The sequence below is a fragment of the Silurus meridionalis genome, chromosome 27 (assembly GCF_014805685.1).
Source record: "Silurus meridionalis isolate SWU-2019-XX chromosome 27, ASM1480568v1, whole genome shotgun sequence".
In the NCBI taxonomy this organism is placed as follows: domain Eukaryota; kingdom Metazoa; phylum Chordata; class Actinopteri; order Siluriformes; family Siluridae; genus Silurus; species Silurus meridionalis.
The window spans coordinates 4,562,348-4,588,260 of record NC_060910.1 but is presented as its reverse complement, the minus strand read 5'-3'; the positions used below and the strand labels follow the sequence as shown (position 1 = coordinate 4,588,260).

The window sequence follows — 25,913 nt, the reverse complement described above, 5'->3', positions numbered from 1 at the left end:
ATTTCCACTCCCTGTGGCCCACTGTGAGCGCGTGATCCTGCCCGCCCCCCCCGCTCCCTCCCTGGGCTTCCCTATCACTGGGACTCCTGGCTTCACCGCAGGCCCACCATGGGAGGATGCCTCTCCAAACCCAAACCAGGTCTCACACATTTATTCACTCACACACACACATACGCTCTTATGGGTTCACCCCCACCTGCCTACACCCTCAAATCCTGTAATAATTGGCACTTGTTTCGCTGCCTAAATAAAGGTCAGTCTAACCTGCCCCTGCCGCCCCAACCCCCTGTGTGGCATGGCTTTCTTTCGGGACCGCAGGAATTTTAATGCTCTCAATTGCTCTCTGTGTTTCGTAGGGATTAAACAGAAATATGAGTGGCAAGTGTTTGAATGTTTCACAATGTAGCGCTGTTTGCTTTCTTACATCTTGAGTTGCTGAAGGGCAAAAAAGATGGTTTCATCTCTCAATAGGCTTTCCTTTTTTTCCTAGAGTGTAGGCGTAGGATTTTTTCTTTCAGAAAACGGCAAGATCATACTGAGCGAACCTACGCTACGGCGCTGTGTGCCTTTTAACATGCGAAAAAACAATCGATATATTTCAGTGAAAAGCTGTTCGTTGTACAAAAAAGGTCTTGGATTTGGCACCAGGGCCAAATGAGGTGTATCAGGAGTGAAGCGTTTGTCTCTAGAAAGCTTGTGAAGCGACCACTTCGTAAAAATGGTGTAATTAACAGCAATCACGTCCAGATTTCTGGTGAAATTTCACCCTCATATGCAATGAAAACAAGATCTTCTTAAAGAATATGTAACACTTTTGCTCTTGACTGTACATCACACTTTCCTAAACCACATCAGCAAGTCTGAGGGACATCCCAGAACAATGTGACTTTGTCTGAGGTAAAGATTAGATGAGAAACGATTACGATTACCTCATTATACCACAGTGCTGCTTAATTCTCAAATTTGATTGGTCAGAAGGTGTTTTCTGTCCAGTCGCAGGTTTCAAGGTTTTCACATACAAACAGCATTGTCAAAGCTTATAAAGAGACTTTTTACGATGGATGCTCGTTGTAACCTAAGTCTGATAGCAAATGGAAGAATGTTGATTTTGGAAAGGAGTATCCAGTTCAAGTAACATGTCCACTACAGGAAAGTCTTTTGGACAAAAGACATAGCATTGTTTTGGTTACTTAGAACCCTGGGGAAAACCATATTTAGTATTTAAACAGTTAAGATTGTTGAATGCAGCATTGGGAAGTAAAACCATTGAATTGCATGTAAAGTGCATTTAAACCAACTACAAACATACTCTAATAACTGAAGAGTCGGGTCTCGTTCTGTTGCCACAGTGTCACTAATTATAAAGCATTCTTTCTTCTCCACCGCTGACTCTTATGTCGTCTCTTATGATTTTCCATTGACTTTAATTAAGCTTCGCTCAGCGGGTCAGAATTCTCCCAGAGATTAAAGTGTAAGACTTGGGTTTCTCGGCACATTTTTCCAGCCACTGAGAGAGAAAAGCAGGTTCTGTACTGGCTGCGGTGGAACCATGTTACACAATCATCTTGTTTTTTGTAAGAAGGATTTGTTAAAAGTGATGCCTCATAATGTTTATAGGAATATAACCAATATGGAGTGGCTGTTGAAAGTTTGGAAACACCTACAATTTTATGGTTTTTGAGACATGCATGGGTTTTTTGTTTCTACACAACAAACTTGGTATTAGACATAAAAAAAAAACACAACAGTGAATTAGTCCAAATTGTACTTTTTCGACTCCAAAAGAAAACCTTATGAAAGATGAAAAAACAGGACAGATGTTAGCAAGTTGCCTCACAGCCAAACATGAAGGTGAAAGCTTTTCAGGCTGGGGTTGTTTTGGAGCAGGGAAGCTTGGAGACTTATTCTTGGTGAAAGGAACCAACATAGCAACCATTCCATATTTCAACACCATGCAATTCCGTTTGCTAACTGAAACCAACGTCACCATACAACAAGACAACGACCTAAAACTTACGCCCAAGCTCAGTGAGCGTTATTTAGAGAGCAAACTATGATGAAACAACCTGCCCAGACACCACACCTAAATCCTATTGAACTGCTCTGGGATGAACTGGATCACAAGGTTAGGAAGAAATCTCCAACTAGTGAAGAACACTTTTAGCAAGTTTTACAAGAGGCACAGAATAGCTGCCTGAGCTAAGCTGAATAATTGGAGAAACAAACTGTCTGGATGCCAAGGAAGGATTTTTCAGTGAAAATAAAGTAACATCTGTACATTCATATAATTTGCTTGGATAAAGTGAATCTTCATACCATTAACTGACCTAGTGTGTTGCATACAAACAAAGGGAGCATGCATGTTTCTTTTAAAAACCATAAAATGGCTAGCTATCACTTACATTTCAAACATCGATAAACCGGCTCTATACCTCCCTACCTACTCACACAGTACATTTTCAATGGAATCAGAAAGCGTGTCATATTTCACAACTCTAATTGGCTTTTGTATTTGTGATGCCTTGGCAGTAGAGGTCAAAGTTGAACTCACTCTCCTGGACAAGGAGAAGGAAGCGGAACTGATGTCTCCAAACGGTAAGGCTAGTCCGTTCTCAGAGTGCCGTCCGAACGGTTCTCTAGGTCACTGCTCGGATGAAGACTCGTCCGCCCTGCGTCTCTCGCACAAACACAGAGACTATATCGAGGCCACCGTGTGTCACGTCAAAGACCTGGAGAACGGACAGTAAGTACTGTTTACACTTTGTACATTTTCGGTGTTGTGTGTAAATTTTTTGGTTCTGTGCGAAGTGTTAGGGGAACAGGGTACATGTGTGGAGTGTGACAAAACATGCTTGATGTAAACACCAGCGTGTATTAGTGTAGAAATGATTTATGGCATTGTTTTACCTCTGTTAAAGGAATAAGCCAGGGATTTTTAAAAACAATCTGCATTTGAAGCGTAGGTGTGATTTCCACAATCAAGAACTAATTCTTTTGCTGTTAAAAAAAAAAGAAGATTTTCACTAGATGTTTATTCAATACATCTGAGTAATTTCAAGCTATTTCTGAAACAACTTCTAGGGTTTGTTATTATTGTGATTTTAGAGTAATTAAACAAAATGGTGATCATTTTTATTGTATTATTATAATGCCTTCGGCTTGATTTGTGTTCATTCAGCCACAGGAGTGTTATAAAAGTCAAGTACTGATGTAGGTGAGGAGGCCTGGAGTGCAGTCAGTGTTCACATCTATCTCAAAGGTGTTCAATAGGGTTGAGATCAGAGCTTTAAAGCAGAAGATCTTTCACTCCAACCCATGTAAAGCAGATCTTTATAGAGCTGGCTTTGTGCACAGGTGCACTGTAATGCTGGAATTGATTTGGGTCTCCTAGTCCAAGTGAAGGAAAGAGAAATCCTTTACAAGTGTCTGCATCCAACTCTGTGGTAAAGGTTTGTGGTAGAACCATATATGGCTGGGAAATTCAGGTGTCCCAATACGTCAGTATAGTATAGTTCCCAAACCTTTTGTCCACAAAACTTAAAATACAATAGAACTCCATTATAGATATTTGGTTATTTCATGAATATACACGCAACACGCATGAACTGCATATAATATAAAAATAAAAATCTATTATTTTTACCACTAAATATACATTTATAAATAATATCAAATTATTAAATAAAGAATATTGCTGTGAAATTAGCAGTAAATTATATCAGAAGTCATATAATAAATTGAATAGAGGCAAAAATCAGGTTATTTATAATTTTTCATTTTATTAAAAAATATATATATATATATATATATATATATATATATATATATATATATATATATATATATATATATATATATAAAGAAAACATGTCAGGACTCTTAAGAAAAAAAAAGTCACCTAAAAATGATTGTGTAATAAATAAATAAATAAATAAATAAATAACAGAAAGATCTAAATATGGCACATATTTTTGCAAAGCACTTCAGACGATGGAAATGTGTTCAAATTCTTTGTCCATTTTAAACCGTACAGCTGTAAATGTATAAATACTAGATAGAAAGTGCTGTAGTATTTCTGTAATAATGTGTGTGATTGATCGTGCAGAATGCGTGAGGTGGACTTGGGGCTGGGCAGAGCTCTGCTCATTAAAGAACATGGGGAATTCTCTGCCATGGGGCACAAATGCCCACACTACGGGGCACCACTGGTTAAGGGTGAGAAAGCGCCATTATTTCCATAATTTTTGCCCAGAAATGGTGCAGAATCATGTGAGCAGGAAACTTTCTGTCATTTTTTGGCAGGGGTTTTATCTAAAGGGCACGTCCGGTGTCCGTGGCATGGGGCATGTTTCAACATTGCAACTGGAGACATTGAGGACTTCCCAAGTCTGGACAGCCTTCCCACTTTTCAGGTGATATTCAAAGTTTATTTGTTGGTTCCAGGCTGCTGATGTAATCATGTAATCTTATTGCCATATAGAGTTCAAGTAAAAACTACTTTAAAAAAAGCTACTTGTTATCTCCATCATGTTTCTTCATATTTGCTAGCAATTCTATCAAACCTATATATAGGTCACACATTTGATTAGAAAGCAAAAATTCATGTACGAAACTGCGATTTTGCCACAGGTCCGAGTTGAAAAGGAGAAGGTCATTATACGGGCGAACAAACAGGTAAAAACGATGGCTTAGTCTGATGTGGGAGGTGTAAATCTGTTAAGCAGAGATGTAACAAGCATTTTGTGACAGGATCTACAAACACAGAGAAGGACGAAGGCCATGGCTAAGTGTACAGCTGTAATCAACTCCAGTACAAGCTTTAGCCACGTTCTCATCATCGGATCAGGTCAAAACACTGCACACCTGCTTGAACAAAAACAATACCCAAGCCGTGACAAGTCGAAGTATCAAACTGATCTGGGTTACATAATGAACAGTATGTGTATGAAAATGTCAAATGTCAAATTGTATCAGAGGGTTTATATAGAGATCAGTCATGTTTGTCTTTAAGCATAGAAAGAGCCATTTTTCTCTAACAATAAACTTAAAAAAAAATTTAAAACAAGAATATCTCTCTGCTCATCACAGATGTCTGCCCAGCATGGGCTTTGCCACATTTGATGCTTTAGCCACACACTGTCCCACTCAGCTAGAAACATTTACTCTAACCCAGGGGTTTGGCCTGCAGACTGTATTCAATCAGACTTTCGCAACGGAAGGCTTCTGCCCAAAAATAATTGTATTTAATTTTTTTATTTTAATAAAATATTAATTTTAGGAGACCACTGCCCACCCAGGGACTTCTGCTCTAAATTGGGTGATGTTGCTTAAATTGTGGCGTCTGGCTTCTCCCCAGTCAGAGGCTTTGGACCAAATTTGGTTTCAACATTGAGCTTGTGTCCAATTAAATGATTTGCACAGGAGAAAGCTTCTGACCAACAGATATCATTTCATATAAGAGGAGAGCCTAAACAATCCTGATTCTTATTTTTGGAATTCCAATTAGGCTAATATTAGTTGAATCTGGATGAGAGGGACACTCACGATCTCCCAGTCCCACACTAACTACTGTGGACTTTTCCATTTCAGGTCCTGCTGCGTTGGTGTGTGCGGAGACGCTGAGACAGGAAGGGTTCACTGACCGCATTGTGATGTGTAGCATGGACAAACACCCTCCGTATGACAGGCCTAAACTGAGTAAGGTTTGTACAGAGTCACTGCAACACACAGTGCAGTACAGGAGAGCAGTGTTTCCTCCTCGGGGTCTGATTAACCTGATCAAGCCAAAAGTACCTATAAATAAACCCAATCTTCATAACCTGTTTTCTCCACAGTGCAAAGCTTATCTAAAGTGGTTTCTTATGTGGACTTGGTTTTAAATGAATAATTTTTCTCTTTTTAATAATTTGTAGATCAGACAATGTTTAATGGCCAAAGGTTGGGTTTTTTTGGGGTCCCAGGTGATATCAACTTAGTAAGCCATAGTGTAAAATGATTGTTCTTTATCTTTAGTCATTAGAAAGCACAGCTGAGCAGCTACAACTGCGCTCAACCGAGTTCTTCCAGAACCACGACATCGAACTGCTGCTGGACAAAGAGGTGCAGTTTATCCATGATTGCTTCCAATCCTCAGAAACTGCATGTATAATACTTTAAGCGCTATTGCTTTTTATTGGATAATTATTTGATATTACATAATATGCAAAAGTTTAATAAACCAAAAAAAGTGTCAGATTGGATGCAATACAGATCCCAAACAACCCACAGCAAAAAAAAAAAAAAAAGCAATGCATTTATAATACATACACACACCCCAGCTATTTAGAAATCTGGGGTCAACTATGATACAGTGTCCCTGTAGCAGACAGGGTTAAGTGCTTTGGTTACGGGCCCAGCAATGGCAGCATTGCATTGGTGGGGCTTAAACACCCCCTCAAACAGTAACCCAGGACCTAAACCATCTTTATTTGTATTGCGCTTTTGAACAATGGACATTGTCTCAAAGCAGCTTTACAGACAAAGTGGTCATTAAAGAAGAATGTAAAAGTTTGTTCCTTATAATTCTAAGTTTGTCCCTAATGAGCGAGCCAGTGGCGACTGTGGGAAGGAAAAACTCCCCGAGATGTCATTAGGAAGAAACCTTGAGTGGAACCAGACTCAAAAGCATGATTTTCATTTATTGTACAGTTACATAACTTTTTTTTTAGATGTTTAGTGATGGGTGATTAAATCCGACTCGTAGTCCTGAGAAATTCTTCTTTCTCATAGTAATCCGACAAGCTTTGATGTATTCAAAAGTTATATTTCTAAAGTCTTATTCACATACAGTACATAGATAAGTGGAGAGATACACATAGTGAAACAGGAAATATCAGCACCTTTGGAAAACTAGTTGTCCAATCAAAGTAATGGACCAGAGCAAAGTGTTGTTCAACAAAGGAATAAACACTTGAAGGCATTCAGACACGGAGGCCATAATGTAAATAGGGCCGAAGTAAAAACACTATCCTGACGTGAAAAAAACTAAAAATGCAACTTCAATAAATCAATAAATAAAATATAATGTGTAAATTATAGTACATATGTACAATATCTTATGATTCTACCTCCCCAGGTTGTGTCAGTCGATGTAAAAACAAAGACTGCAATGTTTCAGGATGGCTATAAGATGGAGTACAGGAAGCTCTTCATCGCAACAGGGAGCAGGTAAGAACAATTTGTCCACATGATGCAGTGCTCAAGAGCTGAGGTACTGCATTCACAGGCCTATGCATTCATTTTAGCGTATAAGGATGGACCGGGATTAAATATGAATGTGGTCTCAGTGAAATATTTTATGAAAAATTAACATTAACACTTTAATCTCTTATTTTATTATATGGTTCAAATCAGCAAAGTGTTCAGTAACTACAGTGAAAGTGACATGGAAGGTGTGGATTTGAAAAAAGATCTGATGGGAGTTTATTAAATTAAAACATCTACAGCCCAAACTTTTCCAACAAAGTGCCAAAAATATAACCTTGATTGAAGGCAAATGTTGCATATGATCAAACTATATTAAAATGAAAGGTTCCATGTTTCCTCTTATCTATGATTTCATAAAATTTTATACATACATTCAAAACATGACTCTGATCTGTTCAACTAATGCATTTTTATTTTCGAGGTTTTCTAGTTAAATGAAACTTACAATAAAAACATAAAAACAATCCAATTTATAGTTCAGTTGAGACCAATGTCTAATACAGATATTCAAGGTATAAGCAATACAGCCATTTGCTTGTAATATTAGTTTCCTCAAATGAGAGACATGAAGCTGTTCCTTATTTTTTTCAAGTTTTTTAATTGGAAAGTCAAATTCACTTATATTCGCTATATCTCATTTTAACTAACAAGTTAAATATTAAATTAGAAATAATGATCTGTGTCAATGGGATTTTTTCCTTTCTTCTTTCCCCCCTCGGCTCATATACAGCATGGCCTGTGAGCCCTGGTTTGGGCATCTCTGTAGTAGAGGGTTCATGTACAAGCATGAGACATAAATTACTCATAGTATTGAGTAAGAAATAAAATGGCACTGCAAGTTTTTATAAATAAATTCTATGTCATGTGTACATTACAAAGTTGGAGGCACATAATTGTATAGGATTTCTTTGGATGCACAAAACGAACTCAAGATGAGCATGAGTGGCCTTTCATAGACCTCTGAACTTAACCATACTGAACATGATGAATTGAAACTCTGACGGCACCCCAGGCCTCCTCACCTCACCTACTGGTCAACATCTACACATCACTACCTGACTTTACTAACACGATTGTGGCTGAACGAATCTTCACAAAAATCTACATGAGCACACTCCAAAATCTTGTGGAACAGTGGAGATCAATATAATGGCAAATTAGAACTAAATCTATGTTGAATTGGATGTTAAAAAAACGCAAACCAATCTTATGGTCAAGTGTTCTAAAGAAATTATTAAAAAAAATGCACACTAACAAAAGAACGTGCAGATCTACTTACTTACTCCACTTTACCAGTTACCATCTACTGTTACTAAGAATTGATACTTGAAACTACCTCGGAAAAAAAAATGTTAAAAGCTCATACAAAATATCACCATGTCAGCAGTTTTAGAAGTTTTATAATGTTTTTCAGCACATTATAGCAAGTGCATTAATATAAACCTAAGGTTTGCCTTGCTGCCAGGACTCAAAACAGCTATAACTGAATTAATTAATTTCTGATTAATGAGAAGTGTATATAATGTCTGCATTTAAGGAATATATTAAGAAATATATCTAGCATTATCAGTGCACAGAAAACCAAAATCTAAAACAGTAATATAATTTTGTTAGAATGTTCGGCTTTGTAAAAGAAATTGTGCCAGGTTTTTATTAGTTTCTTCACTTGTGATTTAGAACTGGTGCAGGGACCACCATTAATCATTCGGTCATAGTCAGAGCACCACCGAGTCTTTAACAAATGAACTATCTGACATTATAGAGAGGAATCTTGGCGTACTGAAGTGTTGACATGACCAGAAAACTCTCTGATTCATGGGGAAGTTGTTGCCTAGTCAGGCTGTCACTCTCCCCTGCTGAACAGGCGGTGAAGGAAGATTTGCGGTCTTATTCCCTTCTTCATTCATTATTAGTTTATTCATACACATAATGAATAAACAGATCTCCACATAAAAATGCATATTTAGTATATTTATAGGAGGTAAAAAAATCTGCTTATGTCAGCACTTTAAAAAGTAAAGGTTTTAAAAAGCTCCTTTTTATCTTTTCTGTGATATGTGTAACAACAATCTTTTTTATTTTCTAATCATTCTCTAAACTGCCACCATTACTTTTGAATGCACAGGTTCTTTCCAATTATCTAATATGATAATGGCAGAGCCCACCAATCACTGTATATATTTTTAAAAGTGGCATTTGATTCACTTACGGCCGATTCAGAACCCTCTACCCAGGGCACCACTTCAAATCTTGGTCTTTTGATGCATTGATTACTCTTGACAAATCGAACATGAATTACTTCCTGTGACTTTAAACTACTATAAACTATTAATTGAATCATAAAGGTATATTTCAGTGCTGTTAAAACTTTAAGAGTGTGAACTCTCACTGAAAGAGTGAATGGTGTGAGGAGTGAATGGTGTGTAGCGTGACCTGAGCTAACATTTTACAGTTTGCTAAATCCTACAGTTTGATAGGAACAATGGACTTGCGAGTTTACTATAACCCAACAGATCACATTTTTCTCTCTTTCTCAAAGACCCAAGTCAATCAACTACAAAGGTAAAGATGTGAGCAACGTGTTTCATCTCAGAACTCCTGAGGATGCGAACAGCATAGCCAGACTGGCCAGTAGCAAGAACGCTGTCATTGTGGGCACCTCATTCATCGGTGAGACATCATGACAAACTATTTCCGTATACAAATGAACACACATAATCTCACAAGGTTTCTGCTGGAGCTTCATGTTTCATTCATTATGCAATATTCTTAGTTGATGACTCAAGTGTGTATTCAATATCTAGTTATGGATGAGGTGTGTTTAAGCTTGTACAGAAAAGTCTTTTCATCGTCCCAAGTCAGGTTTTCTACTATATAAGACGATTCTTTTCCGCCAGATATTTTCGCTCTAATAAATGCTTACCTGTGTGCAGGTATGGAGGTTGCAGCAGCTCTTACAGATAAAGCTCACTCTGTCTCTGTGATCGGCATCGATGCGGTGCCTTTCCGTAAAGCTCTGGGGGAGAAAGTAGGGAAAGCACTGATGAAGGTAAGAAGACCATCATTAACTTTATTAATGGAAACTGTACTTCCATTACTTATGAGCTACTCAAGCAATTCATTTTGCAATTTAATAACACAGATGGAATAAGTGTTAAAAAATACATTGTTTTTTTAAACAAGCAAACAATACAGATGATTAAACATTATTAAATGGACCACATAGCAAAATAAGGACAGGATGACATCTTATGCCATATCAGGACTCCTGAGATCCAACCCACATTAGGCAAACAGGATGTAATTTCACCAAAAAAAAAAAAAAAAAAGATGTCCGCCTGCCGCAGAAGCCTGAAATTGTCTGCATCAGCACTCCAGCAGTGCCTGAGAATGTAACATAAAGCAGGACGGAAATGCTGAGGGTGGCTTTTCCAAGCCTCGTAAAGAAGTCATTCAGTCATTCACTGGAGAACTGAAGACTTAAATACAGCTCAAAACAACAAAAGTAGATTAGATGAGCTCAGGGTCATAATCACTGCCTCAGTTGACTTGCTCAATTTGTACACTTGTATATACAGAGCTTTATACCATATTGCAGTTGTGTTCTTTAATCTGATTGGTCAGAAGATATATGTATTATTGAGTTTGCTGTGGTTTAAGTCTGTCGTCTATTGTAAAGACTTATTTAAAGGGTAATTTAAATTGGATTATATTAGTATCTAACACAACTGTGTATACAAGTGTGTATATATATATATATATATAGTATATAATGTTGTATTCTATATAATATGAGGTACTGTGTAGAAACCGGCTCATATAGAGATAGAGCTCTTATAGAGATTTTGAAGATGTCCCTCTTCTGCACATGAAAAAACCATCTCATTTACATCTCCCTGACCTCATCTCCAAAACGTCCTACCTGTAATAAATTAATTTCTAATCCTGTCCCTCTGATGGTGAATGAGGTGAATGGTGTAAAGAGCGAATGGGGTAATGAGTAAACAGGTGAATGGATTTCTGCATAAATGCTGTGATTTGTGAAAGTTTAGTGTGAATAGTGTGATGATATCAGGTGCAGCAGCATTCCTCACATTACAGCTGTTTGCCAAACAATTCTATTTTGTTAGTCATTAAAAAACACATTTTTAACAAATTTATTTTACAGGAAGTCTGCGAAACGAAACATTAGTTCCTGTTCACACTTATTATTTTAATAAAGAAACGCTTTGTTGTTTTTTTTACCTCAGTATTCATGCAAAACAAAACAAAAAAAAATGTTCTCTAACAATGGAGACTCCTTCCATAAAAGAAAACTCTATATCATATTAATTTGTGTTGTCCTGAAAAACAAAATGCTGTTACCATAGAAACAGTAACATAATAGAATAAGTATAATATAATTTATATACTTGTCAGATTCTTCTTTAATGGCTGGACACTTTGGAAAACCAACCATGATCATGAATTTTTTCTTGAGTAGTCTATTAATTATGTGCTGTTCTCTTATAGCTGTTCGAGATGAACAGGGTGAAGTTCTACATGCTGAACGAGGTGTCAGAGATGAAAGGCCATCATGGACAGGTATCCTGAAAGTGAGAGAAACTCTGCTGGAGAAGAGCTCTGATGGATGATCTTTTTTCATCTCTTTCTCTCTGTTTCTCTCTGAAACTTCCTCATTTTATACCTTTCTATTTGTCTCTTCAGTTTTCGTCTCTTTCGCTCTCTGTTCGTTTGTCTTTTAGCCTGGAGTAATGATAAGCGTTAGGGATGTGTCTAACACTAGTCTCAGAGAATTCAGCTGATAACCCTGAAGCTTAAACACAACAAAATAATGATAGCATTATATATTAATAAATGAATATATCAATCAAATAAAAAAAAAAATTCTTTTTTTTAAATATTAGATGGATTGATCTGGCCTTATGTAGTCCTGATATATTATTATTTGCAACTTCTAGTCATAAAAGGATTCTCTAACTTTCTCTTCTATTCTCTCTTTTGTTTTCTTTTCCTCAGTTAAAAGAAGTAGTGCTGAAAAGTGGCAAGGTCCTAAGAGCAGACGTGTGTGTTATTGGTACAGGTGAGTCCCAATCTAACACACATACATATAAACAACCTCAGGTGAGGAAAATGTGTATCCATTCTCATTCATGCCAGCTGCCTTTAGAATATTAACTGCTGAGTCAGGAATGTAAACGGATAGATAAACTACATTGGCAAAACTTTGTGGACACCTGACCATAAGATTGGAATGTGCTTTTTGAACATCCCATTCCACATGGAGTCCCCATAACCTCCACTCTTCTAGGAAGATGTTCTAGGTTTTAGAGTGTGCTTGTGGAGAGATCTCAAAGTTAGGTACTAATGTAGGATAGGTGAGAAGGACACATCTTCATGGAGCTGGTTTTGTGCACAGGGGCATCATCATGCTGGAGCAGATTTAGGTCTCCCAGTTCAAGTGAAAATTTAATGCTAGCAAATCTGATACAATTGTGTGCAACTTTGTTGTAACAGTTTAGAGAAGAACTGCATATAGCTGGAAAACTCAAGTGACTCAATGTACTGAAATTTTGTCCAAATTATGTATGTACATATAGAAATGTAAATAGTAAATGTGAATTTTGAATGGGATCTTAGATTTTTAAGCTGATTTCACTGATACAGATTTTTTTGTGTTGCAACATAATAAACTAACTAAAAACTACCAGTCATTTCAATTATACTTGAATTTATTACAATTACATTTAATTACATTATTTATTAAAATGATATTAAATCTGCTTTGATTCAAAAGAATGAAAAACTGTTCTCATGTCATTTCTCAGGTTCAAGTCCCGCTACTGCATTTCTCAAACAAAGTGGCTTGCACATGGACTCCAAGGGATTCATAACTGTGAACAAGGTACAAATAAGATAAGATAAGATAAGATAAGATAAGATAAGATAAGATAAGATAAGATAAGATAAGATAAGATAAGATATACCTTTATTCGTCCCACAGTGGGGAAATTTCTTTGTTACAGCAGCAAAGGAAAGAAATAAAAATAAATGCAAATATATATAAAGAATACACACATACTATAATACACAGTATATACACAGTACAATGTATAAATACAATAAGAGAAGAAAAAAGTACGCATTGCAGATAGTATTTCACACAGGTAATATTGCACATATTGTATATTTTTGCACAGGTAATTATTGCATGTTGGTAGTAGCACATTCTTTTAGATTACAGCATATGTCATATAAATCAATAATTAATGAAGTTTATAGTTAGACATGGAATATTCTTAGTATGATACATTTTAACTACATAGTAGCATAAGCCATAATGATGAACAGAAAAAATACACCAAAATATACCACCTCTGTATATGTCGTCATTTCACATTAATATGCTCTTGTGTAATATTCAGTTGTAGTCTGAGGGTATTGCAGCTCTTTGTTATATTAATGCACATATGCTACAATGTCGTTGCTAAAGTAATGGTTAAATCACAAGTTCGAATAATAAACAAAAAAACAAAATGTGTTGAAAAATGAATTACATTGAATTGTTGTGTAAGGAGTCTCCAGTGTCAACAGTCAAAGATGCGAGTTTTCCTTTAGTAACATCATGACACAGCTTTCATAAAGTGAGTAAAATCTATAAATAGTTAATTATGCTCGATTACAATAACACGATTTCTTTATTTGGTTGTTTATATTTATAATTCCCTGCTTTGCTCTAGTAGCCTGACTGAAATATGGGCATTATTGCGAAATAAAACTATATTACTACTGTATATCTGAATAACTTGCCCAAACAAATAACATTTTAATTTCCTATTTAAATCCAAACAGCTATACAGAGAAAAGTATTGGGGCACCTGACTTTATCAGCCATCTGTTGCTTTTCCTCAAACTCTAGACACACAATTGTATAGGACGTCTTTGTTGCGGTTAGACGAAATTTCCCTTCACTTAAACTAGAAGACCCAAACCTGTTCCAGCATGACGATGCCTCTGTGCACAAAGCCAGCTCCATGAAGATATGCTTTACATGGAGTGGAAGATCTCCTGCTATAGAGCTCCGACCTCAACCCTACTAAACATGATGAATGTGAACACTGACTGCACCCCAGGCCTCCTCACCTCACCTACATCAATACCTGACTTTACTGACACCCATGTGTCTGAAAGAATCTCACACAGATCTCCATAAATCTAGTGGAACGTCTTCCCAGAAGAGTGGAGGACATTATAACAGCAAATGGGCACTAAATGTGGAATGGGATGTTCAAAAAGCACAATCATATACTCAGGTGTCTATAAATGTTTGTCCATATAGTATCTTGGCAATTTCACTACTTAGTAGTAAAATAATAAAGAATGATGGATGAAACATGACCAGCAGAGATGGCAAAAGTACACACATCCTTTACTCTAGTAGAAATACAGATTCTCATTGGGGACTCTGAAGGACTCTGGTAAAAGATGAAGTTCTGACTACACTTTTTCACTCAAGTTAAAGTAAAGAAGTTTGGGTTCTGACATGTTCTTCAGTAAAAAGTAGTCATGATTACTACTTATTTTAGTGTCACACTGGTAACTGAACCTCACATCATATTAATATATTAATATAAAATAATTTTAAATGTTGTTCTCTAATGAATGTATCCTGGCTGAACATCCACCATATAGAACCCAAGCAGAGAAAAGGTGATGATCAGGTGATCAGGAATGTTTCTGTTCTCAGTCATGTTTACATCACTGACTCCCTCTGTCTCATCCACGTTAACCCCTTTGTTGCCTTCTGCTCTGCTCGTTGTTTTCTTCGTGAACTAGTCTGCGTCTGTGGTGCGTGAGAGCCAGGAAACGATACATTAGAAGAAAAAAATATCGATCATGTCACCAAACAGATTCAAACCAAAGCAAAGAGTCTGTTTTGAAAATGTAAGAAGTAGAAAGTACAGATATTTGTGTAAGAATGTAATGAATGGAAAGTAAAGAGTTTATATAAATAGTGTAGTAAAAATACTGATACAAGAAAAATCTAAAGTACAGTAACAAAGTATTTGTTATTTATTTCTTCTCACCTCTGGTGACCAGGAATTCCACACTTTCAAACAGTGGCATATTCGTGTTGTGTGTTACATCTGTAATAATCCTAATCTGAATTACACAATAAACACAATCTCAAACTCGCTTTGTTTCTCAGTTGATGCAGACGAACGTGGAGGGAGTGTTTGCTGGTGGAGATGTAGTGACGTTCCCTTTGTCTCTCCGTGGCAATAAGAAGGTGAACATCCCTCACTGGCAGATGGCTCATGTCCATGGTAAGCCCCAAGAACCATACAAGCAATGATTGTTTAGTACAGTGTACTTGTTTCCCCTTCCATCTTCCATGGAAAAATGTGTGCATTTTAAATAATCTATATAATTCATTCCATCCTAAAGCAACACTTTATCCTCTGCAGGAAGGGTTGCTGCACTGGGCATGATGGGAAAAGTCTCAGATATTCGAACGGTGCCTTACTTCTGGACTGCGATGTTTGGAAAAAGCATACGCTATGCAGGTGAACGACAAAATCTATGTGTAACATGCACATAAATGTATGTGCTGACATCCTTCAAGTATCTCTGCTTCCACTAAAATTGTATTCATTCCCAGCATGCTGGCACTCGTTTTTTAACCAGTCTTGCACGATTGTTTCTCGGTAAAGGTTACGGGGACGGTTTCGATGATGTCATCATTCAGGGAGACTTGGACGAACTGAAATTTGTGGCGTTCTACACAAAGTGAGTTCAATTTTAATCGACCAAAACTGTACAAATTCCTACCCTCTCGATAGGACACCTACCTGAGAGTGAGCATTTTATATATATATTCACTGATCAGGTATAACATGACATTATAACATTATGTCCTGTGAAATGAATAACACAGATTATCTCTTCATTATGGTACCTGTTTTTGGGTGGGATATATTACATATACACATACACTATACTGCCAAAAGTATTGGGTCACCTAGTCATAAGTACTGGTATGTGATCTTTGAGAGTTGCATTCCACATTTAGTCCCAATTCACTCTTATAATTCCCTCCACTCTTCTGGGAAGATGTTCCACTAGATTTTGGAGTGTGCTTGTGGATATTTGTGTTTATCAGGCACAAGGGTGTTATGAAAGGCAGGTACTGATGTAGGTGAGGAGACCTGGGGTGCAGTCAGCGTTCACATTCATCTCAAAGGTGTTTAGTAGGGATGAGATCAGAGCTCTATAGCAGCAAGATCTTCCTCTCCAAAGCATGTAAAGCAGATCTTCGAGGAACTCACTTTGTGCACAGGGGAATCACCATGCTGGAGCAGGTTTGGGTTTCTATGTTCAAGTCAATGCAAATTTTTATTACAGCGAATCTAAAGATGTCCTGTACAATTGAGTGCCTTCAGATTTGTGGTGACAGTTTGGAAAAGAACCACATAGAGCAGGAAAGGTCAGGTGACTCAATACCTTTTGGCAATATAGTGTATATACCTATTATACCAAAACTGAATTTTTGAAAGTGATTGGTCAGAAAAATTTATACAGCCGCAGCTCATCACAGTAAAATCACAGGCTGTTAATCCAAACCATTTATAGCTGCTTAAAACATTGATAAACATTGTTATAGTATTGGTAATAACATACTCAACATTAATTATTTCCTATAACCCCCCCAACCCCCCAATATAACACAAGCACCATTGTCATATTGTACTTGTGTAAAATACATTATATTGTATATACAATAGACAGTATATACTGTATATACAGAAGTGACACTGCTATTGTGTATAGAGCTCTGGTGCTTTCTTTCACTCCACTGTTTCTGTAGGAGTGAGGAGGTGATCGCCGTGGCCAGTATGAACTATGACCCCATTGTGTCTCGGGTCGCGGAGGTCTTCGGGTCTGGAAAGACGATTAAAAAACGTGATGTGGAGTGAGTACATATTTTCGTATAAATTTTAACAAACTTTTTGAGCCGTTGATACAATAGGTTTCATCTTCTCATGATTTACTGTCAGAACGAGACATTTTTGATATTGACATCACTGTATGTATGCACTGTGAGATCTCATACTTATAAGGTGAACTATTATGCTGAGTATTCAAATTTTTACCAGAATATTTTATTTTTAAATCAAGGAAATCAGATGTGTACATTTTCTATATACAGGCTTTTTTCTAGCCTATCTTTAAACGTAAACAAACTTTAAAGAGAAATTTATGTGAAGTTCATTGAGGCTTCTACATCGCATCTACCACAAGTCCTACTACAATTATACAATGTGGATACAAAGTATTAGGACACTTTACTTATGTGGTTCTTCTCCAAACTATAACCACAAAATTGGAGGCACACACTTGTAGAAGATTTTTTTGGATGTGGGAGCATTAGATTTTCCCTTCACTTGAACCAGCAGACCCAAACCTGTTCCTGTCCTCACCTTACCTACATCAGTACCTCTGATGTACTGTATATCTTCATGAATTTCCCAAAGTACACTCCAAAATCTAGCAGAACATCTCAGCAGAAGAGTGGAGGTTAATATAACATCAAATGGAGACAAAACTTGGAATGGGATGTTCAAAAAATACGTATGAATCTTATGGTCAGGTGTCCATAAACTTTTGCTCATACAGTGTAGGTCTAAACTGTATTTTTTTGTCCTGTTTTCTGTTGTGCTTCCATGAAATGAAGGATGGTCACCCATGGCAAGTACGGACGCATACATCTGTGTCGATTATATATGAATTCGTTTACTGTCTACATCACTACTGAATTCTCGATTCTGATTGGTCGAATAAATTGTTCACTAACAGCCTCATAGGTTTACTATGTATTAGCTCTAATATATCGTTTACGCAAAAACAATGCATTCGAAGAACGAATTTCACTGTAATGTGTATGTGACAAATAAAGGTTTTTCTCTTATTAACTTCAGGATTGGATCATAATAGAGGATAGTGACAGAACAGCTGCTTTACAGCTGTTATAACATAAGCGATATCACGGACAAACCTGTTTTGCGGAAGTTCCATAACAATAAAGTGGCAGCAATTTGCTGAAAAGCATAGTGTTCATTAATAAATAAAGCAATAGCTATTATTGGCGAATCGATGCGGTACAAAAGGAATAAAAAACTTTGGAATATGGTGTTTGGGCAATTTTGCTGTAGTGTAAGTAATTTTCAAAACCACATCGACTTAACTAAATTCGTCACAGCGTAAAAAGACATTTAAAAGACCATTTTGCTGTACCTTTGACTCCGAATGCATTTCGAAATACACTGTATTTTGCTACAAAAATCACAGCGTTGTGATGAAAATGCGATCCTAAGTGTTCTAACCCGTGAGTAAGGTTGCTCAGAGGGGCCAAAAATGTTGGGTAAATTTCCAGATACTTTCCATGGGATCTTCATCTGGGGAATTTAGGAAATATTCAAAGTTGGAAACTTACCAGGAATTTATGAGAATTTACAGGAATTTAGTTGAATGCATTAAAAATTTGGGGAAATGTATATAAACTGTATCATTACAAACATAAACATAAACATTTAGTTTGATCATAAGCTGATATGCATTCAAACTAATACAGATATTTTTTATTACTTTTTTTATTCATTTGTAAGTAGATATTTCTCAATATATATTTTACAAAACTATTTTGTTCTGTATTTTTTAACAGATAAATGTAGGCTTGATAAGGATAAGAGACTTAGAAAAAAAAATGATTAAAAATAATAATTTGTCCAAACTTTTGACCAGTACTGTACTTTTGTATGATAACAGAAACCTGGCTAGCAGAAGGTAAAAAGCATCAGTGTTTGAGCCAGCTAGCGTCATAAATTGTCAATAAAACTGTATTAGATACATTTTGCATATTTGATTCTCTAGTTAGCTTCTGTATAAACACATTTTGGTATTTGCTAGTTAATATTTTTATGTAATATGTCATATGTTTTTTTTTTTTTTTTACATTATTTTATGTGCAAGAAATGTTGTGTTATAGATGTTCTAGAGTAATGCACAGTGCATGTAGGGGGCGTAGTCTCAGTAGACCTGCTAAATCCGGTTGTTTTAACCAAAATGGTCCTGCAAATATTTTTGAACTACATTTAAATTCCCTGTTATACAGTAGGCTGATCTGCGATTCCCAGTTTATCCGATTAATTCCTGTTCATTCCCATGGAAGGTTTCCAGTCTTAAAAATTCCAAGAATTTTGCAACCATAACTGTGTGTATAAATGCATTTAGGACAAATAACATTGAAATGATTATTTTTCTACCATTTCTGCTTGGACATGTTACACATATCAGATCAATTTGGTCAATATATTTTCATTTTGCAACTTACAAAGTGTTTGTAATTTACATATTAAAACTACTGTTGGGAAAGACAAATGGTTTGTATATACATTCATTATTAATTTCCTTTTGCACAAAACTTGCACATATGAAAATTGAAGTACAGAAATGCATTGCCATATAAAATAAAAATTTGCTACTGTACGCTTCCATAGTATACACTCACCGAGTCGGTATCGAACGCACCCTGATTGTGATTATTGTATGTTTTTATTTTGCAGGACAGGAGATATCTCGTGGCTGATAGATAAAGGTTTGCAGTGAGAATCCACCAGACTTCATTGTGAAGCCGTTTAATGGCATTGCTGCTGATTTGGGACCCTGCATGCGGGATGAGTTACTGAAAAATGCCAAAACCTGGGCTCACATATGGCATGAAGCTGTTTCCTACAAAAACCAAGAACTCCCTCACAGAGCTGTGAATACACCTCCTCTCAACACTAACCTTAAAATAACCGGGAGCTGCTTTGTAAAGAGAGTGCGGTCGGATGCAGATGTGACGCCGAGCTTGGCCTTTTCTGCTTGCGCACGAAGCGACTACCTGTACATAGTTTATATAGAAGGAAGTAAAAAAATTGGGAACGATCGAGTTTTTAGTTTTTTGTAAATGCAACACTGTAAATACTTCTTACCTGGAAATGCATTGTAACACCACGTAATGGATTTCTTTCTACTGCATCTTTGCAAGTTTGTAATGCTAGCGATTAGCTATTCCATTAACGATCGCATTGATGGCCTTTGTACAGCTTTCGCATTTGTAACGCCACTTTGGTACAACGTTTGCTATGACATCGCCTTTGAGAAATCACACATTTATTTAGAAACATAGGCTAATCTATTATGATCGTTAGCACATATACGTCTTGCTAGAAGTGTGACCGAGGCCAGGTTTCAGGCTGTTTTAGTCGACATTTTAACATCCCACATGCCTTTAATGTATGCGAATGAAGAAGATTAAAACCTGGCCAGCAGAATACAAAAAATATATATAAAAAAATAAAATAAAATCAGTACCCTGAGCCCTTTTAATGGAAAAAAGCATGTTCCCTTGTCATCAGTCCCTTAATGCTGACTAACAGCTTAATATATTGTACCTCTAATGGTAACTTTGGTTGCCTTGCTGGTTAATTGCACAAAGAAAGAAATAAGTACATATTTAAAGCTATACCTCAAAAAAATAATATATATACAAAAAAATAATGCTAGTGATATAAAACTACAAGCTTGTATTTGCTCTTTTATCTTTTATTGATTGACGGATCGATCGATGATTGACTGATGAAATGATTCTATTTTTAGATAGTATGCAATAATTCTGAATGCTGAACTGGTAGAGTTTGACCTCCTCAAACTCCTTTTTGTTACTAACTCAGGGAAAGGAGGCTCATAGGACAGGGGTTTGTGCTGTTGAAACCCAGAAATAATAAATTTGTTGCTTTTAAATATTCTGTGGTTTTCTGTCTTTCTTTAGTTTAATTCCTAAAAGTGAGTATGAAGAAGTGCTCATTGATTATTATAGACTACAAATAATGAATTGTTATAAAGGCACAGTGTAAAAAATGTGGAGAGCAAAGATCTAATCAGAAGACAACTACTAATCACAAGTAAAGACTAATCACAATTAAAAACTAATCACAGATAAAGACTAATAATAGGCAAAGACTAATCACAGATAAACTAATTAAATATTAGGACTAATCACAGACTAAAGACTAATCATACAAAAACTAAAACATGGGTTAAAACTAAATCATTTCAGTCTCTTGGTCACTTGGGATTTCCAGTTCTAGAACCTGAAACAAGCATCAACATGAAATATTTTAGGCCTGATAATTTTATTATTATTATTATTATTATTATTATTATTATTATTATTATTATTATTATTATGTTTTCTTTCTCCAGGTATAATGTTTTATCCATTTTCCTTCTGGTAATCATATAGATGTACAATCCATTCACTTTTATATAAAAGTGAATGTATTAAATAATTAATACATCTGGATCAGATTTTTATTTTTATATAAAATTTCTAAATAAGTGTAAAGTTTAAATTAGACATTTTTAGTCCCTACAATTGAAATCACATTGAGCTGTCAGGAATGTACATTTCTTATTTCTATAATTTGCCAAGAAACAGATTCAAACCATGTCCAAATAAGGAATTTTTTTTAATAGACTTCCTAATATATAACAAATATTTAATACACATGACGAAAGAGAAAGAGAGAGATAGAGAGAAAGAGAGAGAGAGAGACTAGCAAAATATCTTACTGTTACCTGATATAACATTATGGCTTCCTTTACAGCTGTTCCAATCTATTAAACATCCAGTGTAAATGATAAAAATGCTTGTGGTTCGTTAACAAACTGTCGACAAGCAACTATGATGAGAGTGATAGAACGCGCTCCAGTATGTGTAGTAATACACAATGATACCTGAAGATAACTGTCTTATTTATCATGTCACACCATTAAAATTAAAACGAACATCAGCGTAATTGAGTGCTGCAAAAGTGGCCGGTCATTAAACAGACAGAATACAAACACAATCAGGATCAAATTAATTTTAATAGATTTATTTTAAGTTACACAGTACAATACACAATTATAACACAAAGCTTCATCAGTTCAGTATGGAAGACTGAATTTTCACCAGGTAGGAAATGTTCATTATTTAAAAGAAGTAGAAAACTTTAAGGAGACTTTGAATAAATGAGACAGTTCCAGAAAAGGACGGAGGATTTGAATGCGCATTAGAAAGGTTTGAACAAATTTGGCAGTTTCTCAGAAAAAAAGAAATTGAAGACCTAGAAAACTGGCAAACGATAAATACTATTAACGGTTTATGTGTCATTAACATAATTTGATTTGTGTACCTACTAACACACACGTGTGGCTATTTCCTTTAGCTGCTCTTCCATCATTAGCTGATCTTCATTTGACATGGAAGACGCTTTACAGAATTCTCTTAAGATCGCCATCTACTCAATTAATTAAAATCATTCAAATCCACTCCCTATGGCAGTCATGAGCATTATGGGCATTTTGGAACTAATACGGTGCCTGTAAAAGCGTCAAAGCACGCAGTCTTTCATGGATTTTGAGATTTGAGATTTGAGGTTTTATATGTAATGAACTCGGTTGAAAAACAAAAAAACACACAAGAATTGGAAAGTGAATGAATGGAGGAAAGTGGACAGAATTTGACATTTTGACAAGAGACAGAGAACAGGAGAGAAGATGTTAGCATAGAGATGGAAGCGTAATGATCTGGGATCGTTTTAGAGCAGGGAAAGTTAATAAAGGTTTATTCCAGGTGAAACAAACCAACATGGCAACCATTCCGTACTTCAACACAATGCAATTCCGTCTGGACTGCGGATAATCGGAACCGACTTCTACAATGAGATAATGGATGGATTGTTATGTATCATGAAACGGCCTCCCAGTCACAACATCTAAATCCTATTGAACTGCTCTGGGATGAACTGGATCACATAAAAGCTGAATGTTTGGAGAAACAAACATTTCTGGATGCTGTGTACCTTTTTATTCATGCGAAGTGAGGATTTTTCAATGAAATTCAAGTTGAACATCTAGAGATTTATTATTATATTATCATTATATTTTTGTTGGGTCAAAGTGAATCTTAGTACTGTTACATTATGTCGTGTGTTGCATAGAAACAGTATGAACCTGCATGTGTCTCTCAAAAATCCTGAAAGACCGAACGTTTTACAGGCACTATATGTTTTCTAGAACATCAGTGTAAATGACAGGAAGTTAAGTGCTGTAGTAGTGCAGTTTAGAGTAATATTATAGAAATATAGTAGGTAAAATGACTAAGATCGGAATCACATCAACATCAAAAAGTTTAAAACACCAAAACAATCGATAACAAGTCTGACCCACAAAGATGTCACAGTCTGTCATTCACGTGGCTGGTTAAAACTGTTCACATTTACAGCCTTATTTACTTGTGATCTGGCTCTAAATATATATATAAGAAAACTTCGGAGTCACTGAATCAGTGCAGCTTATTGATTTGTAAACAATACTGTTTTTGCTGGCTGAATTAAAGACATGGTTTTAAAAGTACACACAGGCTGGAGGAAAGTTCTCCAGATCCTTTGTTCATGTTGGACAAAAAAACAAAAACAAAAAAAGGCACAATTATGACGTTGGAGTGCGTACAACTGACCCCTGTACAACCTGTTTAAAAACTATATTCAATTTACACACAGTGGACTACTGAGGTTTAACCTGAAGATGTGCTTGCTACATATTTCCCGCTACGAAATTCCTGTCGTTGGCGAATTTCGCGTCCCTCCGTTCAGTTGAAGTCGTATTCGGCCGCACACTGCTTTAAATATTCTTTGTAGAGTTTCTTCTGTTCACAAGAGACACAGGGATTTAGATGCATTATTCAAGAGTCGTGACCACGCCGCAGGTCGTTTGCTTTTATGCATTACCGTAGTAACAGCGACCTCACGGCGACTTGCATGGTGCACTTGGATTGTTAGTATTGTTCAAACGAATGTCAATGGAAGGAGTCTCTAGTTAATGCTTTGTTTTTCCACCACAGGAAAGTCTTTTTTTAGGTGGACAGATTTTTGGATTCTCCGAGAGAATATTTGTTTACAGCTGCTATAAGGTAAGTGATAAGAGGAACTATCTTGCAGTCAGTCCACTATAAACAAATATAAACTGCATTAGCAAAAGTATTCGGACACCTTTTTTGAATCGTATAGTTATAGTTTGGAGTTGATGATCTCCTGTGATTAAGCTCTGACCTTAACCCTACTGAACACTTCAATTGTTATTGCATATTGTAACAGTAACTCACTAATACTTTTTAAAAAACAGCACACTTTTTGACTAGTCTTTGACAGGTTTTACCTTTTTGGTTTTGACGACATCCTTGACATATTCATTGCACTCGATCAGATTCTTCTTCTCTTTTTTGGTGAGAGTTTTACTGCGCTGGCTGGGGGAAAAGAGGAATCAGGAGATACAGCGCTTTACTTTTCCCACATTTTGTTATGTTTCAGACTTATTCCTAAATTCAATATTCTCCACAAAATGCTGCAAACAATATCCCATGATGACAATGGGAAATTTCTAAAAAAAAAATAAATCACGTACATATTCACAGCCTTTGTCAAGACACTTAAAATTGGGCTCAGGTGCATTCTGTTTCCACTGATCATCCTTGAGATGTTTCTACAACTTAATTGGAGTCCATCTGTGGTAAATTCAGTTGATTGGAAAGGCCATGAACTAAGCCATGAAGTCCAAGGAATTGTCTGTTAACCTCTGAGACAGGATTGTATCGAGGCACAGATCTAGGGAAGGGAACAGAAATATTTCTGCAGCATTGAAGGAATGGAAGAAGCATTGAATGGAAGAAGTTTGGAACCACCAGGACTCTTCCAAGAGCGGAGCCAACCGGCCAAACTGAGATATTGGGGGAGAAGGGCCTTAGTCAGGGAGGTGACCAAGAACTCTAAAAGAGCTCCAGCATTTTTTTGTGGAGAGAAAAGAACCTTCCAGTAAAACTATAATCTCTGCAGCACTCCACTAATCAAGCCTTTACGGTAGAGATGCCAGATGGAAGCCACTCCTCAGTAAAAGGCACATAGTCTGGAGTTTGCCAAAAGGCATCTGAAGGAGTCTCAGACCATGAGAAATAAAGATTAAAATTTTTTGGCCTGAATGCCAAGCGTCATGTCTGGAGGAAACCAGGCACCGCTCATCACCTGGCCAATACCATCCCAACAATGAAGCATGGTGGTGGTGGCAGCATCATACTGTGTGGATTTTTTTCAGGAGTAGGAACTGGGAGACTGGTCAGGATCAAGGGAAAGATAAATGCAGCAATGTACAGAGACATCCTTGATGAAAACCTGCTCTGGACCTCAGACTTGGGTGACGATTCATCTTCCAACAGGACAACGACCCTCAGCACACAGCCAAGATAACAAACGAGTGGCTACAGGGCAACTCTGTGCATGTCTTTGAGTGGCCCAGTCGGAGCCCAGACTTAAACCTAAATGAACCGACACTCCAATCATCCAGGCTGTGAATTCTTATGTACATGATCTTTTTGTTTTTTTATTTTTAATAAATTACGATTTCAAACACACTTCTTTCACATTATGGGATTTTGTTTGTAAAATTTAAGGCTGTAACATAACAAAATGTGGAAAAAAGTGAAGCGCTGTGAACACTTTCCAGATGCACTCTATAAATGCATATCAATC

The 25,913-nt window shown here is 36.4% G+C and overlaps 2 protein-coding genes across 8 annotated transcripts in view; one reads left to right on the top strand and one right to left on the bottom strand.

The window, feature by feature from the left end:
• LOC124380520 (apoptosis-inducing factor 3) lies at positions 1-21,092 on the top strand. Of its 5 annotated transcripts, none has more exons than XM_046841581.1 (20): positions 1-139; positions 2,533-2,743; positions 4,106-4,215; positions 4,303-4,412; positions 4,630-4,674; positions 4,750-4,846; positions 5,590-5,702; positions 6,013-6,099; positions 7,115-7,206; positions 9,785-9,915; positions 10,179-10,294; positions 11,758-11,829; positions 12,265-12,328; positions 13,074-13,150; positions 15,455-15,572; positions 15,714-15,812; positions 15,960-16,035; positions 17,114-17,218; positions 17,981-17,998; positions 19,869-21,092. In XM_046841581.1, the coding sequence occupies exons 1-20, from the start codon at positions 109-111 to the stop codon at positions 19,909-19,911; spliced, it is 1,815 nt and encodes a 604-aa protein (XP_046697537.1). In that variant the 5' UTR covers positions 1-108; the 3' UTR covers positions 19,912-21,092. The 5 variants fall into 5 exon arrangements, with proteins under 5 accessions (XP_046697537.1, XP_046697536.1, XP_046697538.1 ...); XM_046841580.1 differs by having other exon boundaries at positions 2-139; positions 2,530-2,743; XM_046841582.1 differs by lacking the exon at positions 17,981-17,998 and having other exon boundaries at positions 2-139; positions 2,530-2,743.
• si:dkey-98f17.5 (uncharacterized protein LOC569123 homolog) overlaps positions 2,090-25,913 on the bottom strand; it is a 39,764-nt gene continuing 15,940 nt past the window's right edge. The window contains exons 11-14 of one of the 3 annotated variants that reach the window (XR_006924694.1): positions 24,550-24,637; positions 23,148-24,040; positions 16,923-16,925; positions 2,090-2,144 (exon numbers count right to left, since the gene is read on the bottom strand). Coding sequence is in view for 2 of the 3 variants with exons in the window: in XM_046841583.1 (XP_046697539.1) it covers positions 23,984-24,040; positions 24,550-24,637 (145 nt within the window). In the remaining variant the exon portion in view is untranslated. Of the gene's footprint in view, positions 2,145-16,922; positions 16,926-22,199; positions 24,041-24,549; positions 24,638-25,913 lie in introns of those variants that run through there. The other 2 variants (XM_046841583.1, XM_046841584.1) reach the window with 2 other exon arrangements.